This window comes from Denticeps clupeoides, chromosome 6, assembly GCF_900700375.1.
Source record: "Denticeps clupeoides chromosome 6, fDenClu1.1, whole genome shotgun sequence".
Classification (NCBI taxonomy): domain Eukaryota; kingdom Metazoa; phylum Chordata; class Actinopteri; order Clupeiformes; family Denticipitidae; genus Denticeps; species Denticeps clupeoides.
Window position 1 is genome coordinate 13,081,842 of NC_041712.1, and position 15,152 is coordinate 13,096,993.

The following is a 15,152-nucleotide window of genomic DNA, read 5'->3' on the forward strand; positions in this document are numbered from 1 at the left end:
ATCTTTGTGAAGAAAAAAATAAGGAAAAAAATTATAGGGATGCATATAAATCCTTTATTATTGTTATCAACAGAGCAATGAAATGCAAAAATGAAAGAATATTTTGTTTAGACAATATGTAGAATTTACACTGCTTTACACATTTTGAGCAGACATTTCTACCAACATGGTGAAAATGTGCAGACATAGTTTTTTATATACCTACAGTGTGAACTACAGTGTTTCACTACAGAGTGAAATTATAACTCATATTTACAATACAATGTACATTGTGATTATTTAAGAACTTTCTCTACAGCATGTAAAGAACATGTTAATCCAGGATCAACAGGTCTGGAATGCCATCTTTGAGCAGCAAGCCTTGGTTTATTGAACCATGATGGAGAGAGCAGAAGCTATTTATAGGCCAAATTCACTTGGAAACTAGAACCTCTGGCACATATGAGCAAGCAGATCTTGGACACAATAGACAACAACATGGACAACAGAGACAAAAATGCCTTTTGTGGACAGGTCCATTTTGGCTGTGCTTATTTTGGGGGTTGAGGGTAGGGTGGCTTGGAGCTCATGAGGAGTTCGGTGGCAGAGATTCGGCCTCCAGAGGTGCAGCGGGTACTTCTAGTTCTTCTCAGCAGGGCCATGAAGTTGTCATTCTGAGAGCTGGGTTTTACAGAGGCTCCTAGAGCTTGCACCCCCAGGTCACCCTGTCTGCCTTCAATTGAGTCTTTACGACCCAACAACCTCCGTTTGGACCTTCACAATTAAATAACTGATTAACATTAATTTGCATGTACATATTTAAAATGTAATTTGATATTTTCCACATCCTTGTCTTGGATTGTGCACATCTATTAAAAAGTATATAGTATGATATTTTTCACACGATCGCTACTGAGCAATGTCTTCTAAAATGTGCAGTGTGTTAATACTGATAATACTGTTTTATTTAATACAGTTTTATTAAACATGAAAATAACAGTCAATGTCTCTTGGAAAAAGGTGCCCATCCTTTCAGTAATGTAAGTGAGAAAATAGAATAAGAGATAAAAGCACTGGAGCTTCTTATGGTTATGTTTTTTCCTTTAGTTTGTTGTCTAACAATCTCTTAACCAGCATTATGCTTATAGTTTTATGGATATGCAAGTAGAAGACCCACCTATGAATGATGGTGAACAGGTCCTCTGTTGTGCGACATGCTTGCTTTTGAAGAAATATCTCATCCTCCATATCTGCATAGATGAATTAGACATATTTGACTGATATTGGCCTAAATGAAAATATAATATATCATTTTTTTCAGGAAACAATGTATTGACAATAGCTTTCAGTTTTTTCAACAGTCCCTTACCTCTAAATCCAGAACGTCCACTGGGATCTTGCGCTGCTGGACTATCATCTCTGTTTATCACATGCAGGTCTCTGAGGTCGACTGGCACTTTAGACAAAGAGCCAGATAAGGGGTTGAGCCCACTTTTGCTGTCTTTTACAGCAAAGCCATTGCTGCTGTGCAACAACACCATGTCAGGTTTCTTAGCAACTGGAGGAGGCCCTGATCTCCTACATTCATTCAGGTCACATGGGGCGGAATGTGCACTTCTGCTGGGAGAGGTCTTCTGTGTTTCAACAATGCTGGAGGATGGAGATCGAATCATGTTCTGCTGAGCCTGGAGCTCCTGTTGTTGTTCTCCACTGTTGCAGCCAGATAAAAGGGAAGCCCTTTGGTGTTTGGGTCTCATCACTGCAGCGTATACTCTGTCCCCTGCATCATTCTGGGTGTTAGGAACCTGTGGAATGTTGTACTGGGTCTTTTCCGCTAAAGTTGGAGGCCGTTTGGAAACCTGTGGCTTTGGTGCAACCGGTGGCTTGTTTCCGGGACTTTGAAGAGTTGATGGGCATGCATCTTTTTCAGATTCTTCTTCTATCACATCCACAAAGCCTTCATGCATGTTCTCAGGTTCAGACCCACAAACTGAACGCAGACGAACATTCATAAGGTCTTCTTTTGTCACCATAGGCATCAAAAACATACTAGAGCACCTCTGCTTTGGCTTTGCTGTGGTGGATGTGTCTGAGTAGCGTCGACCAGGTTTGGGCTGGTCAATTGACTTGTCTGCTGGGGCCTGCGGGGTCTCAGGCAACTGAAGTGAGAGCCTCACTCTATTAGCTCTTGACCTTTGACCTGTGGTAGGCTTTGGGCGCATTCGACAGCCCAGTGGTGATGGCCCAGTGATGAGCACTGTATGCACAGATGGAGTTGGGGTCTCACACTGGCTCGAGTAGCCACTGGATGGTGATGTTGACCCAGGGGGCTTGGAAGGAGATGCGCCAGTGGGGTGAGTGGGAGATGAACGTGAAGATGATGGGGAGATGTTAGAGTCAGCGTTGACTTTAGCAATTTCGCAGCTAGCACTACTTCCCACTGCTACAGAGCTGGGTTGTGACCTGCATGGCTCACTGGACCTTAGCTCATTCAGTGGCCGTGGGCTTGGAACGCCCTGCTTGGCCTTAACTGATGTCCCTTCACCAGTGAGAACCTGCCCACTCTCACTGTTCCCCTGGGACTTTGCCACCGGAATTAAATCTGGCAGTAGGGTGTTGTCTAGGTCGCGGGGGATGTATAGGCTCTGTGCTCTACGTTCTACATGTTTCCCCAGGGAGACAGTTCGCAGTGGTGGGGGTGGCCTCCTCTTGGGTTTCCTCAGGACAATGCTGCGGGCCCTGGGGCGTGGAACAGCATCTGGGAGGTCTTTCCTTGTGGAGGTGCTGTCACTGCCACTGTCTTCTGAGCTGCTGCTGGGGTATGACATGGCATAGCTCTCACATCTGCGGCGAAGCATGGCTGGGTTGGAGCCCACTGTGGAAGACAGGGAGAGCGATCGCCTGTGAGGGTCAAGGCGGCTGGCTGGCCTGCTTGTCCTCTCGTTCTGCAACATTCCAGATGCTTGATCCCTTACAGAACTGGAAGGTGGGACAATATCACCTTTGATACCCCCTGTTGCTTGTTGATTAACTGGTGGAGACTTAATGACATCAGGGGTCAGTGAGAAGGTGAAAGAGCCATTCCATTTGGGGGAGAAAGTGGAACCTTCTGGTCCATTCCAGTTGCACGCCAGGGAGGAGTGCTCCATTGGACAGCTCAAACAGATGAACAAAAGCCTTGATTCAGATTAGCTTCTCATGAGTTCCAGAAGGCTATTGAGGAGCCACGATGATTACTGTAATTCTAGCTGAAGGCAAAAAAGGGGGGGGAAATCCTGAGCACAATCATTACAAAATTTCTTGAAAATGACATACGCTCTAATCATATTCATATTTCTTAATGTAAGTCTTTGTTGTTTGTCCATCACAAACCAGTCACAGAAGAATTCACACTCCCACCCTCCAATATAAAAAGACATTAAACAAAGGCATAAAATCATGAAATTATTCAGATACCACGTAAGGATCTGTGCAAACTAAAACTATGTGTGTAAAGCTAATATAGTACAAAACACAGTAATGTTTTATATACCACACAATATGTATATGCATATTTCACCTGTTTTTCTGGATGCCTAGAAATGTTCAGAGAGAAAATGTGTTACCTTTCAGAAACAAGAAAAAAATAGTATTTCTTGTGTCATGCAGCACTGATATAGCAGAACTCTCTGTCTCAAACAAAGATTTTCACTATTATTATACACCGAGAGATGTGGTTCTATGTACGCCAGTAAGTTTAAAATTTTGTCAATTCCGTCGTCAAGGTAGCAGCGCAGAGAGGATAAATACTGGAGCAGATTGGCAGGAAGGCTATGACTGAGAGAGCACATTAGCCAACCTCAGCCATGTTTGGCATATGAGTGGGTGTTCACTATGGTAACAGTTACCTGTTCATCCATACAGATACAGAGGGAAATGGAGGAAATGACAGAAAGAGAGATGGAGAGAGCAAAAGCCGAGAGGAATGTCAACAATGACAGGGCCACAGAACGCTTCAGCACATGGTTAGTGGTTATGGGACACTGAGAGTGATGCAATGAGTAATTGATAGGAGGATGCAGCACACAGGAAATTATGAAATACCAGAGTCTGGTACAAACAGTAATGGGTGGAGATGTTTTGTCTCCATGGTTCAGAAAGTTCACCCGCCCTTTTCACACATGTGCAATGATCTTACTGAATAGTTATGTGCATAACTAGGGAAATCCTATTGAATTTAGTTCCTAAAGGGACTAAGGCATCTATTTCTTTAATCTCACTCTTCAAATTAATTAGCCATTTAGGAAAATTGGCTTTTTCATGCTGATTTGCAGCATGTGAGAACAAACTATTGATAAATTACGAATAAGCCAAAGATCAAAACAATGTATATATATGAATAGAGTTAATCTGCACACAGATTAAAGACTGTAGGTAGCCTGTTAGCTACTATGCATTGCTGCTTGCTGATGAGACTGGCTTTTCATTTGACTTTATTTGCACTTTCTGCATGCTGTGGTTGTTTTATTATTGTTTGTCTGACATTTTTCACCACCCCCTACTGAACTAGGCTATATAATATAAAGCTTATGAATTATTTCTGTCTGTATGCGCCTCTTACACTTTTATTGTTTTGTTTTCTTGTCTCCAACACACATTTAAATACAGATATATGCATACATGGTTTTTAAAAAAGAATTGCCTCATGTTGCCAGGTAAAGATGGCAGAGACATGCTAGACTGTGGCTAAATCAGATATTTGCTCAGCATTTTTGGTCATAAGGCTTCCTGCAGGAGCTTCAGTAACAAACAGGCTGACTGATGCCTGATGGGTGTGTGCTGCTTCTGCACCATGCACGGTCATTCCACATGAGAGTCAGCCCAGGGAGCCACTGCAAATGACTGCAGGTTTCCGAAGAGCACAAAAATCAAAACATGTCCTTCACCAATTAAAACTCCCCCATACACGGTTTTAAAAAATCATGACATAGGACAGATTCTGATGATTTTACTCACAGTGGACATAAAGCAGAGGCATTTATAGATGTTGATCACTATGTCTCTGGTCTGTTTCCCTCGTTCTTTGTTTCAATTCCAAAACACGTGAAGCATTGATTTTATGTTTTGTGCAACCCATAATTGCATTCATGACAGTGTTGAATATTAACTACTCAACTACACCCATTTGGTCAATTGCACCCTTGTCAGAGTTCATTTATAGTAAAAAAAAAAAAGCCTGATTTCCCTCACATGCATGGAACCTCTCAGCCCACCCCTGAGCAGCAAACAAATCCACTGGAACCCAGGCACCTGTAGCTAGCTATGACAACCGTGTTTATCATGTTTTTCCTGCATGTATGTGTAATGTTGGATTACCAGACACGCTGAGTAGTGGACCAGCACAGAGATCAGATTCAATGACATCACATAGAATAAAACATGACATCATACAACAACAAACCTGGCAAGAACTTAAGAGACATTACGTAAGAGGATTGGCAGCAAGAGGACAGAGACACAGGAAGAAAGGAGGTGGAGGTTAAGAACCACACACACATCAGAGGTGAATGATGAATGGAAAAATGAACAGCATAGAATAGCAGGGAGCACAGAAGGATGCGCAGGACACTCATCAAATGCGCATGCCGTCGAATGACAACAAGGACACGTCCACCCCTAGCCCATCAAAAAAAAAAAATGCACAAATGAGTGGCATTATGAAATCTCACCATGGACCCTGGTCTTCTGTCATCCCCCTCCTGCCAGAGACGACGCTATGCCCCGTGATGCAGTCCCCGCACGCAGACACACACAAACACACTCTCATTCTCCGTCTCCCTCTCACACACTGGCTTCTTCTCTAGACCAGCATATTCACATGCTGTTACCATGACGATAGGAAGTGGGCTGTTCGCTTCCTCCCTGAGTTCAAGTTCGTTGGATGCTGAGAGAGGGAGAGACAGAGAGAATGAAAGTGAGAGAGTGGAAAGGGAGTGGAAAGGGAAACAGACAGAAAAACAGAGCAAGAAAGAAAGCAGGTAGACAGACAGATAGAGTGAGAGAGAGAAACAGCCACAAGGAGAAAAATCTTACATAAAACTAAATCTTCTGATTGTCTTGGGAAAATACAGAGCAATGATTGTGAACAGGAACATGTGCTCTGCAGAATGAGGCACCTGGGGCCAACAAACAACCAGTCACACACACTATACAACCAAGTTCACAGAGGCTATACCACACAAAATAGAATCAAGCACATGACAGAACTTCTCACTGGTGAGGACCAGTATGGACTTCCTTGGCTGTTTCTCTGATCTTTATAAGAAGACACATGCACACATTTATGCAAATACATACATTCACTCGTCATGGTTGAAAGTTGTGGTGTGACTTTTTCTGATATCAAATAAATGCATGCACACACACACATAAACAATCCATATCCCTTCACTTACCTTCCCTCATGCTCTAACATTCATAGATACAAAGCTAGCTGTGGTTGCAACATAAAAATACTGATGCACCCAGATGCCCACTCTTTGTGTAAGTCAGGCTAAATAAACGATAAACTTCAGCAACAGTAGATGAAGTGAGATTCTGCTCTTTATTCTGGTGTACTGAGCAAGGTGTTCATTTCTTCTCTGTATGTGAAAAGAAAAAAAACTCTACAACTTGGAGTGAGAAAAAATGCATTACTAGCTGTTACATAATCCTGTTATGCAACCAAACTATCAGCAATATATCAGAATAAGGGAAGGATCCACAGACAGATTTACTGAGCAGATCCAGCTGAATTTTAAGGTTATGCCCCTGAGTTCTTAAGACCTGATGACGAACACTAATGAGCCTCTGTTGGATGGAGGTTGGTTCTATGTTCCTGTTCTCTGACATCTTACAGTGACTTGTCAGATAGAACAATGTAATACATAACTATGATTACCTTTCATTAGACATGATAAAGTAACATTAATTCTTTTGACACAATACTCAGTTTTAACTTAGATATAGTTTGTGATAGTTTGGTGATACATCTGATTTCTGAATATTAATCTAAATACAAACTCAAATATATTCAGCATTGGTAATTTATTTAGTGTGAGTCTGTATTAATTATTCACATGTGGGGGAGTCAGCCGAGGAAGGTAGTTCACAGCAGAGAGTGTGTGTAGGCGTGTGTTTACCTGCCTGCAGCAGTCTGTATTCCCCGGGTCCTCTCTCTTGCTGACCGTGGAGACAGGACGCCTCTGGTCACCAGCACAGGCAGCAGGATTGCTGTCCTTCGGCTCTGAGGTTCTTATGGGTGACCCCACCCACGGCAACACCCTTCCTCTGCGGTTTTCACACCACTCTCCACAAACCCTCAGAGCACTGCCCCTCCCTCAAATAGGGGAAGCTGGTGTACTCAAGCTCGTGGACAGGAAAAAAGGGCATTAATGTAATAAATGACATGCAAATGACAAAAACACATAGTTCTAGAATCTAGGGAACAGAAGAAACTAATATGGCTAAATGGTGACACACAGGCCAGTGTACAGATTTACAGCAACAGTTAAAGCTTGGGGGGATGACAGGAATTATTTCTGAAGTGCCAGCTGAGATTTCTTTTGTCTGACTCATTTGAATGCATGCTGAAGCCCACTGACTGGCTGTGAACTGGTGAATATAAATGCACTAAAACAGCATGGAGGCAGGTTAACAGGAAGTGTGGAAATTAAGGGCATAATAGTGATTGCCTAGGTCACATTGATACATCCCAAATAAACATTCTGAATTAAAGGATCTCCACTGACAGTTCTTGGCACATTTGTTTGTAATCTCAGCGATCTTTGTTGTTTCATTTCCATGTGCCTTCCTTTTTTTGTTTATAAAAGAAGTCTCATAATTTGGAACCTAGCCCACTGTGTAAATAGACTGTAATTTCATCATTACAAAAAAAAATTATAAAAGGTTTTTAACCATGATGTGTCAGGTAGCATCATGGCTTCACCCCTCTTAAGTTGTAAATTTGATAGTGTGCTTTGTGTGTGCGTAGTTTGCATGGTCTCTTTGTGTTGGGCCCAATGTCTCCACTTTGTGCCCAGTGTCCCTGGATGGGCTCTGGAAGCTGTGACCCTGCTTTGGATTAATGGTTAGGAAATGTGAGTGAGTGAGTGAGTGAGTGAATGAGTGAGTGTTAATCATTGATTTCATTCATTACACCTGATGCCAGATTCGCTATGAGTACTCAAGGAGATAAATGAATAATTGCACTGCTGCATGTTTAATTTTAAATGTAATTAACTAAAGTCACTAAACTAGATGCCAGATGTTTTAATAATTTATTTCATTAACTATTTAAAATAGCTGGAAATTATAAGCCCTCCATGATCATTTGTCCTGTGAGGTTGTTCTTACAGCCAAGCTCCAGCTTGGCTGCCCTCTAGAGGTTCTGAGTTTTGTGAACACGTCATCGTAGAGACCATCCAGACTGGTTATACTGGTGTATCACTACAGCATTAGAAATGATAATGATGTCTTTGCCTTTAAGTGTTACATATAACACACCTGAGGCATCACTAATATGGGCGGGGGCCCTGGTATTCCATGTGTTTCTTTTCAGTCAGCAATTTATTGAAATGTGCTTTGACTCCCCAGACCAAAGTTCTGCATCATTTAATACGTTATAACACACAATGCACTCACTATTATTTTATCAAAAATATCATTCTCCTTTTCTCCCTCTTCCAGCCATGTGTTTCTTTTTCTCTGGGGTAGACTATTTTAGGTCCAGATGCTGGATTAGAGGTCCAGTGCAGAATCCAGTCATGGTCAGTGTGCATACAAGAACTGCTGACTGCATTCTTTAGCATTTTCATAGCAATTTCACATCCTTTTCATTGGAAGTTAGTGTTCATGTTAATTTTGGTTTATCATAGAATGTGATCCATTCCAGACAGGACTGAAGCACTAAAGATAAAGATAGCTGAGAGTAGCTACAGAACACAAATGCAGACATATTTGTTATTTCTTATTGTGCTTTAAGACACGTGGCAGGATGCTGATAGAATGTGCACATGAGTAGAAATCGTGGACTGTGAACTTCACAGAGCATGAGTTGTGAATTTTCAAACCATCCTGGTTACACTTTGTCCAGAAATTCCTTCTTTGATGCGAGCTGGTGTTTATAGAAGAACCATCCTTCAGAGGTAAGAAAAGACAGAGATGCAGTTTCAAGTTGCTTTTTCCAACTTTTTGTGCAGCTGCTAAGCAAACGTGTCGAAAAGCGTGATGTAATGACGTCAAAATTCGTGGATACGTATATCATTTTGATCCGAACGCCACCTGCCGGTAAAATGGGTGATTCACTATTTGAAATGCTTCGCAAATCAGAATGGACGAGGTCCATTTCATCCTTCGTTCTCCATGTTAGGACTTCAAGTGCACCAAATCACTTCGCGTGCGTTTGCGATGTTTTATTAGCTGCACCGATGGCATCACCCACATGAGTATTCCAATAAAATATTGCACTTTCTATGAAGATATACTTTCGATTAACGTCATAATAATTATCTATATTATTATTATTATATATATTATTGGGAAATGGGAATATAATCAGAATTGGAGAATAGAAAGCAGTCAAAGTCCCTCTTTTGTTGGATTCCTTTGGAAGGGGTGGGGTGGGGGGGGGGGGTCCTCCTCTCTATCTGTGAGGACATGTCAAAGATCACAGACTGTGAATAATCTTGCGCGCAAGGAAACAAGGAGGGCGCGTGACGTCAGACGTGCGATGCCGCATCAGGACCAATGGGGTCCGTAGCAGCTCCGCGGACTCCCGATACCGTCAGCAGAGATGCAGCCTTTGGCGAGAGCCGAGGATGAGAGGGAGGGAAAAAAATCTTAGTATCTATTCGTACAAGAGCAGAGACGGAGGAGCTGTGAACTGACTGGTGGTCATTTCGCTCTCTCTCTGTTTCGGAATGTATTGGGGTTTCGTTAGGGGACCCTTCTTTCACCGCTTGATGGGAGCGACATGGAGGCTCGCGCGGACGGCAGCTCTGGTTAGTGTCTGAACGCGTTAACAGACTAAACTACTGTAGGTCTTGGTTATTATTATTATTATTGTTGCATATGTCAAAAAACATTTTAAATTATATAACGATACAGGCTCTCAGCCCGCGCTCCGAAAGTGGTTAGAAATGGAGCTGTGTCCAAAAATAGACCACCGCCTTCCTTTTCAACCCCTGTCTTTTTATCGGCTATTATTTGGCAATTTAAGACGTTTTTCCGTTCTGACTAATTAAATTGTGCGTGTTTTGCTCTGAATAACTGATGGTTCTCAGTTCCCACTCTTCCCCCACCCCCATTTTCCTCATGCAGCGGTGATTCACTCCCATGCTCCAACAATGAGTAACCATCTCCTCAACAGCACCCTGCTCTTCAGCGCGTCGGAGGGGAGGAACGACTCCCCCGCCCTCACGGTGGAGCCGCGGGGGGTCTCCGTCAGCCCGTGGGATGTGGCCCTCTGCGTGACCGGCACCCTGGTGTCCTGCGAGAACGCGGTGGTGCTCGCTTTGATCGTCTACACCCCCACCCTGCGGGCCCCCATGTTCGTGCTGATCGGGTCCCTGGCTTTCGCGGATCTCCTGGCCGGCCTGGGGCTCATCCTGAATTTCGTGGTCACCTACATGCTGGACGACAGCTGGACGACGCTCTTCTCCGCCGGGCTGCTCATCACCGCCTTCTCCGCCTCCGTGCTCAACATCCTGGCCATCACCGTGGACCGGTACCTGTCGCTGTACAACGCGCTGACCTACCACACGGAGCGCACGGTGACCTTCACCTACGCCACGCTGCTGCTGATGTGGCTGACCAGCGCCGCGCTCGGCTCCCTCCCCGTCCTGGGCTGGAACTGCCTGGAGGACGAGTCCACCTGCAGCATCTGCCGGCCGGTGAACAAGAACAACGCCGCGGCGCTCGCCGTGTCCTTCCTGCTGATCTTCGCGCTCATCCTGCAGCTCTACCTGCAGATCTGCAAGATCGCCTTCCGCCACGCGCAGCAGATCGCGGTGCAACACCACTTCATGACTACCTCCAGCGCCAACTTCACCACCAAAGGGGTGTCCACGCTCTCCGCCATCCTGGGCACGTTTGCCTTGTGCTGGGTCCCCTTCGCCATGTACTCTCTGGTGGCGGACACCGGCTACCCGGTGGTGTACACCTACGCCACGGTGCTTCCGGCCATCTGCCACTCCTTCATAAACCCCGTCATCTACGCGTTCCGAAACCCCGACATCCAGCGCTCGCTGCGGCTCGCCTGTTGCGCCTGCATGCCGCCGAGCTTCACCCTGCGGCCAAGGACACCTAGCGACGTCTAGGTCCCGGCTCTCCAAAGCGCACGCGCCGATGCATCCACGTATTGTATTCGAAAGTATGCTGCGTGGTCCTTGAATGTCGCCTTTTGTTCGTTGTAGGTCGTACAACTGTACAATTGCCAGTTGTCATTCTCGTTTGGAAAGCATCTATAAGGGACGTGGAGAGTGCACATATCACTGTGAACGAAAAGAAATGCTGACCCTCCGTAGATGCTTTCAGAACCAGGGACAGCTCCGCTCTTATTCAGAACCATGGACAGCGGTCTCACTGCCGTCCATTAAAACGCGCGTGGACGGGTTTAAACAGGTTCCCATAAACATCTCGTCTATTTTATTTAGTCTGTGCTAAAGCTGAAATGGAACGTGTGTCTGGTCTGGAACACGTGTCAGCACCCACAGAGGCAGAATGCAGTAATGTAAAATACCTGGTGTGTTTCCAAGGTCCCCCAATCACCCCTGAGAATAGGAGCTAACCACCTAAAGCTATGATATTTGCACACATTTTTTTAGTTTATTTTACACCTGTGCCAATCTTGTTTTTTTTTTTTTTTTTTTTTTTTTAATAAATAAATAATAAAAATGTGATGACAATATACTCACTGGCCTTTATGAGCAGCTGTGCCCAGTGAAATGTGGGTACAATACTGATGGAATATTGTGTGAAATTGTGTATCTATATTTAAAAGAAAATTCTAAAAATAAAACTAAAGCAAACTGATGGAGATTATTTGTATTTATATAAATCCTACCAATATAGTTTTATCTGAGGGGAAATTACTGTCAGTAAAGCTATGATACATTTTGTTTTTTGTATGTATTTGTAGTATAGTTTTTTATACTGTCTTTATATTTTTGGAAAACTGAACGACACTTATGCACAGAAACCAACGGCCACGCGATAGTGATCTTAAATGTCAATAACTGGTTTGAACAATGAAACCAAACAGAATGTCTTGTTTTGCCTTATCTATAAATGTTGGCAATAATTTAATGTACAGCCTGCTTAATTGGTTAACCACCATACAATGACAACTGTAAACTTTGGTAGCAGTGTAGAAGAGTGTGTTTAGAAGAGGTTTGTTGTTGAGCGAGATGTACAGTCTTATCATGTCAGCCACATTGTGGACATGTATCTGATACTTGAACATTTAAAATCATTAGGTACTAGGATGCCAAACTACCAATGACTCAGAGTTGCTTTGTTTGGTTCTTTGCCAATGCATTGCTGCATATGTGTCTTCAAGCGTTCGAATGATCAGATTGTCTGTATGTTGGTCAGTTATGTCCATGTTGGGCACCCTCTCACTGCCAGTGTGATGCCACAATAAGTTTTGTGAAAAGTTCTGGCATCACAGTTTCCCAGCGTTGTTGATTGTTCTGATGCTGTATTTGTAGCAGAAATGTTAGCTGACAGGGTACTGATAATTTGCTGTCATTGTAAGTAAACAAAACTGCACTGCTTCCTCAAAGACAGCTGGAAATGTTTAATGCCGTGGGTGTTTCATGCTTAATTTCTGTTTCATCGGGAACTACAACTTATCTCACTGCACTGATCTCAGAGTGTATGTATTGAATGATTGTTTACATAAATGGTAACTAGACTGCACAGAAACTGGCTATGTGGTCATTCATTTCTGGTGGTGGTCTAGCAATTAAAAGGTGGACTCGTAACTGAATGGTTGCAAGATAAAGTTTTGACCTGCCAAGGTGACACTGAGGTCCCCTTATGCAAGGTATTGTCCCCACACACTGATCCCCAGGTGGCCTTTCATGGCCTCCCACTGCTTACATGGTGATAGGCTAATTGCAGAGGATACATTTCCTTGTGTGCATCGTGTGTAACACAATGACAGAATTTTTTTTTTTTAAATCACTAATAGTGACACAATGATCCTCACTTGTTAGCACTTGCTGTCAAAATAACATGAATCAACTCCAAAGAGTTGAAAGCAAAGCAGACCTGACACCAGGGGTTGCACATTTCCCTCTGATCCATTTCATCAGCACACACCATTGGTATGCATCACCTGTGTGCATCGGTGATCAATTATTCAGTTTCACATCAAAGTCACACTACACACTGCCTAAACACTTTCTAATAATTATTCTGTAGATTAAAGTATAGATTAGAGTATAATTTGTAGAATGTGCATTACTACAGTAACATTCTTAGAATTGTAACATCATCATAGCAATGACATCAATGACGTTGGTGAAACAATAATTGTGACTGCTGTAAACCAAGGTCCTTTGGCCTGAAGATCAAGATTCATTGAAGGTTAAATATAAACCTTGCTGAGCCTAAGGGATTTCCTCTCACTTTGTGATTCCTGTGAAAAGGACTGACAGGCATAGCAACAGTAACCAAGAGCATATCTTGGAGTTTTGACACTCTAAGTGCCACAGTGAAGCATTTGGGAAACCAAAAACTATGATTAATATGTTTTGAAAGAGGCTATAAAGTATGAAAATGATCTTTGAATGAAGGGGACAGTCCTTGAAAGCCTCAAAGAAAGCCATTGAGAAGGCGGTGTGTGAGAGTGTATAGAAGGAGGTGATGTTTTGGAGGAGACTCAGGGTGGGTCTGCAGCGGCACAGTCGAGTTCTGGCTGGTCGCTCTGTGGACAGATGGAGACCCGGTGATGAGGCATCGCGTGACGTCACGGCTACAGGGGGGAGCAGTGGAGGCAGACAGAACTGAGCACCGCTCCCTTGCCTCTCCTCTTCAGCTTGGGAGGGGCTGTGGAAAATAACGCTAGGTCACTTCAAAGACAGGAACCCGCTCACTCCATTCTGACATTTATTTTTGTCCCAGGATGTGATGTGTCCTGCATTATAACTATGAGATGAGATTCAATGAGGTTCAGTGAGATTGTGTGAGCCTCCTTATTACTACAGTAAAAACCTCACGGGTTGGTTTGGTGTGGGATGGGGTTTGGCCAGCTTGAAAGAAGCATGGTCCATGACTGGTAACCTCTCATAGTAGATGGGAATGGATGATGGAAGAGAGAAAATTAATTATTTGGAACCACAATACTTGTGATCACAGATTGCTAAGATGCTGCTTAATTGATATAAGCATACTGTGCACAACATTTGATGCAGAGGAATGAGTTAATGTGTTGCATGTGAGTTAATGAGTTAAATGAGTTAATGTGTGCAATCATTATATAACAGTTGGCTAACATCACAGACACCAAGAGGAACAAGACACAGTTGTCTACCCTATTCATTCACTGTCTTGCTATTCAGGCATTGCAAATAAAAAAAATCACATTTGCAATACATGCCAAAAATAATGTCAGCTGATTGCTTCATTTCATCAATGGAATTGGAGTAAAAGAAAACACACGAGCAGCATCCATTCATTATTTTACTGGCCTATTTTCCTTTGCAGATTGAGGGAAGTCTGCCAGCACGGAGCCATTACAATACAATTGGGCTAATTGGACAAAATGAACTGTTACAAAAGCTGATGTCAAGTTCTGGACCAGACTGAAACAATGAAATATAAAACCATCCTCCTTTGTGGGAGTAGCACACACTGAAACAAATGTTAAATTCAAAGCTTCTAGATGAAAGAACATTTTCGAGTACTAGTAGGGTGGTAGTAGCCTAGTGGGTAACACACTTTCATTTATTTACAGCATTTACCAGACGCTCATCCAGAGTGACTTACATTCAGTAGTTACAGGGACAGCCCCCCCATGGAGCAACTTAGGGTTAAGTGTCTTGCTCAGGGACACAATGGTAGAAAGTGGGGTTTGAATCTTCTGGTTCATAGACGAGTGTGTTATCCACTAGGCTACTACCACCACTTGCCTATGAACCCAGGTTCAA

General features: G+C 43.3%; 2 protein-coding genes across 3 annotated transcripts; one reads left to right on the forward strand and one right to left on the reverse strand.

The window, feature by feature from the left end:
- Positions 1-31: 31 nt before the first annotated feature.
- On the reverse strand, positions 32-7,271 carry LOC114791812 (NHS-like protein 1). 2 transcript variants are annotated; one of them, XM_028982265.1, is made up of 5 exons: positions 7,140-7,271; positions 5,688-5,902; positions 1,349-3,227; positions 1,157-1,229; positions 32-753 (listed from the first exon to the last, which is right to left on the reverse strand). In XM_028982265.1, exons 3-5 carry the CDS (start codon positions 3,126-3,128, stop codon positions 531-533), a joined length of 2,076 nt encoding a protein of 691 aa, XP_028838098.1. In that variant the 5' UTR covers positions 3,129-3,227; positions 5,688-5,902; positions 7,140-7,271; the 3' UTR covers positions 32-530. The 2 variants fall into 2 exon arrangements, with proteins under 2 accessions (XP_028838098.1, XP_028838099.1); XM_028982266.1 differs by lacking the exon at positions 7,140-7,271 and adding an exon at positions 6,414-6,586.
- A 2,464-nt stretch (positions 7,272-9,735) lies between these two features.
- Positions 9,736-12,912, forward strand: gpr185a (G protein-coupled receptor 185 a). Its single transcript, XM_028982268.1, has 2 exons — positions 9,736-9,998; positions 10,318-12,912. The coding sequence occupies exons 1-2, from the start codon at positions 9,971-9,973 to the stop codon at positions 11,313-11,315; spliced, it is 1,026 nt and encodes a 341-aa protein (XP_028838101.1). The 5' UTR covers positions 9,736-9,970; the 3' UTR covers positions 11,316-12,912.
- The last annotated feature ends 2,240 nt before the right edge of the window (positions 12,913-15,152 follow it).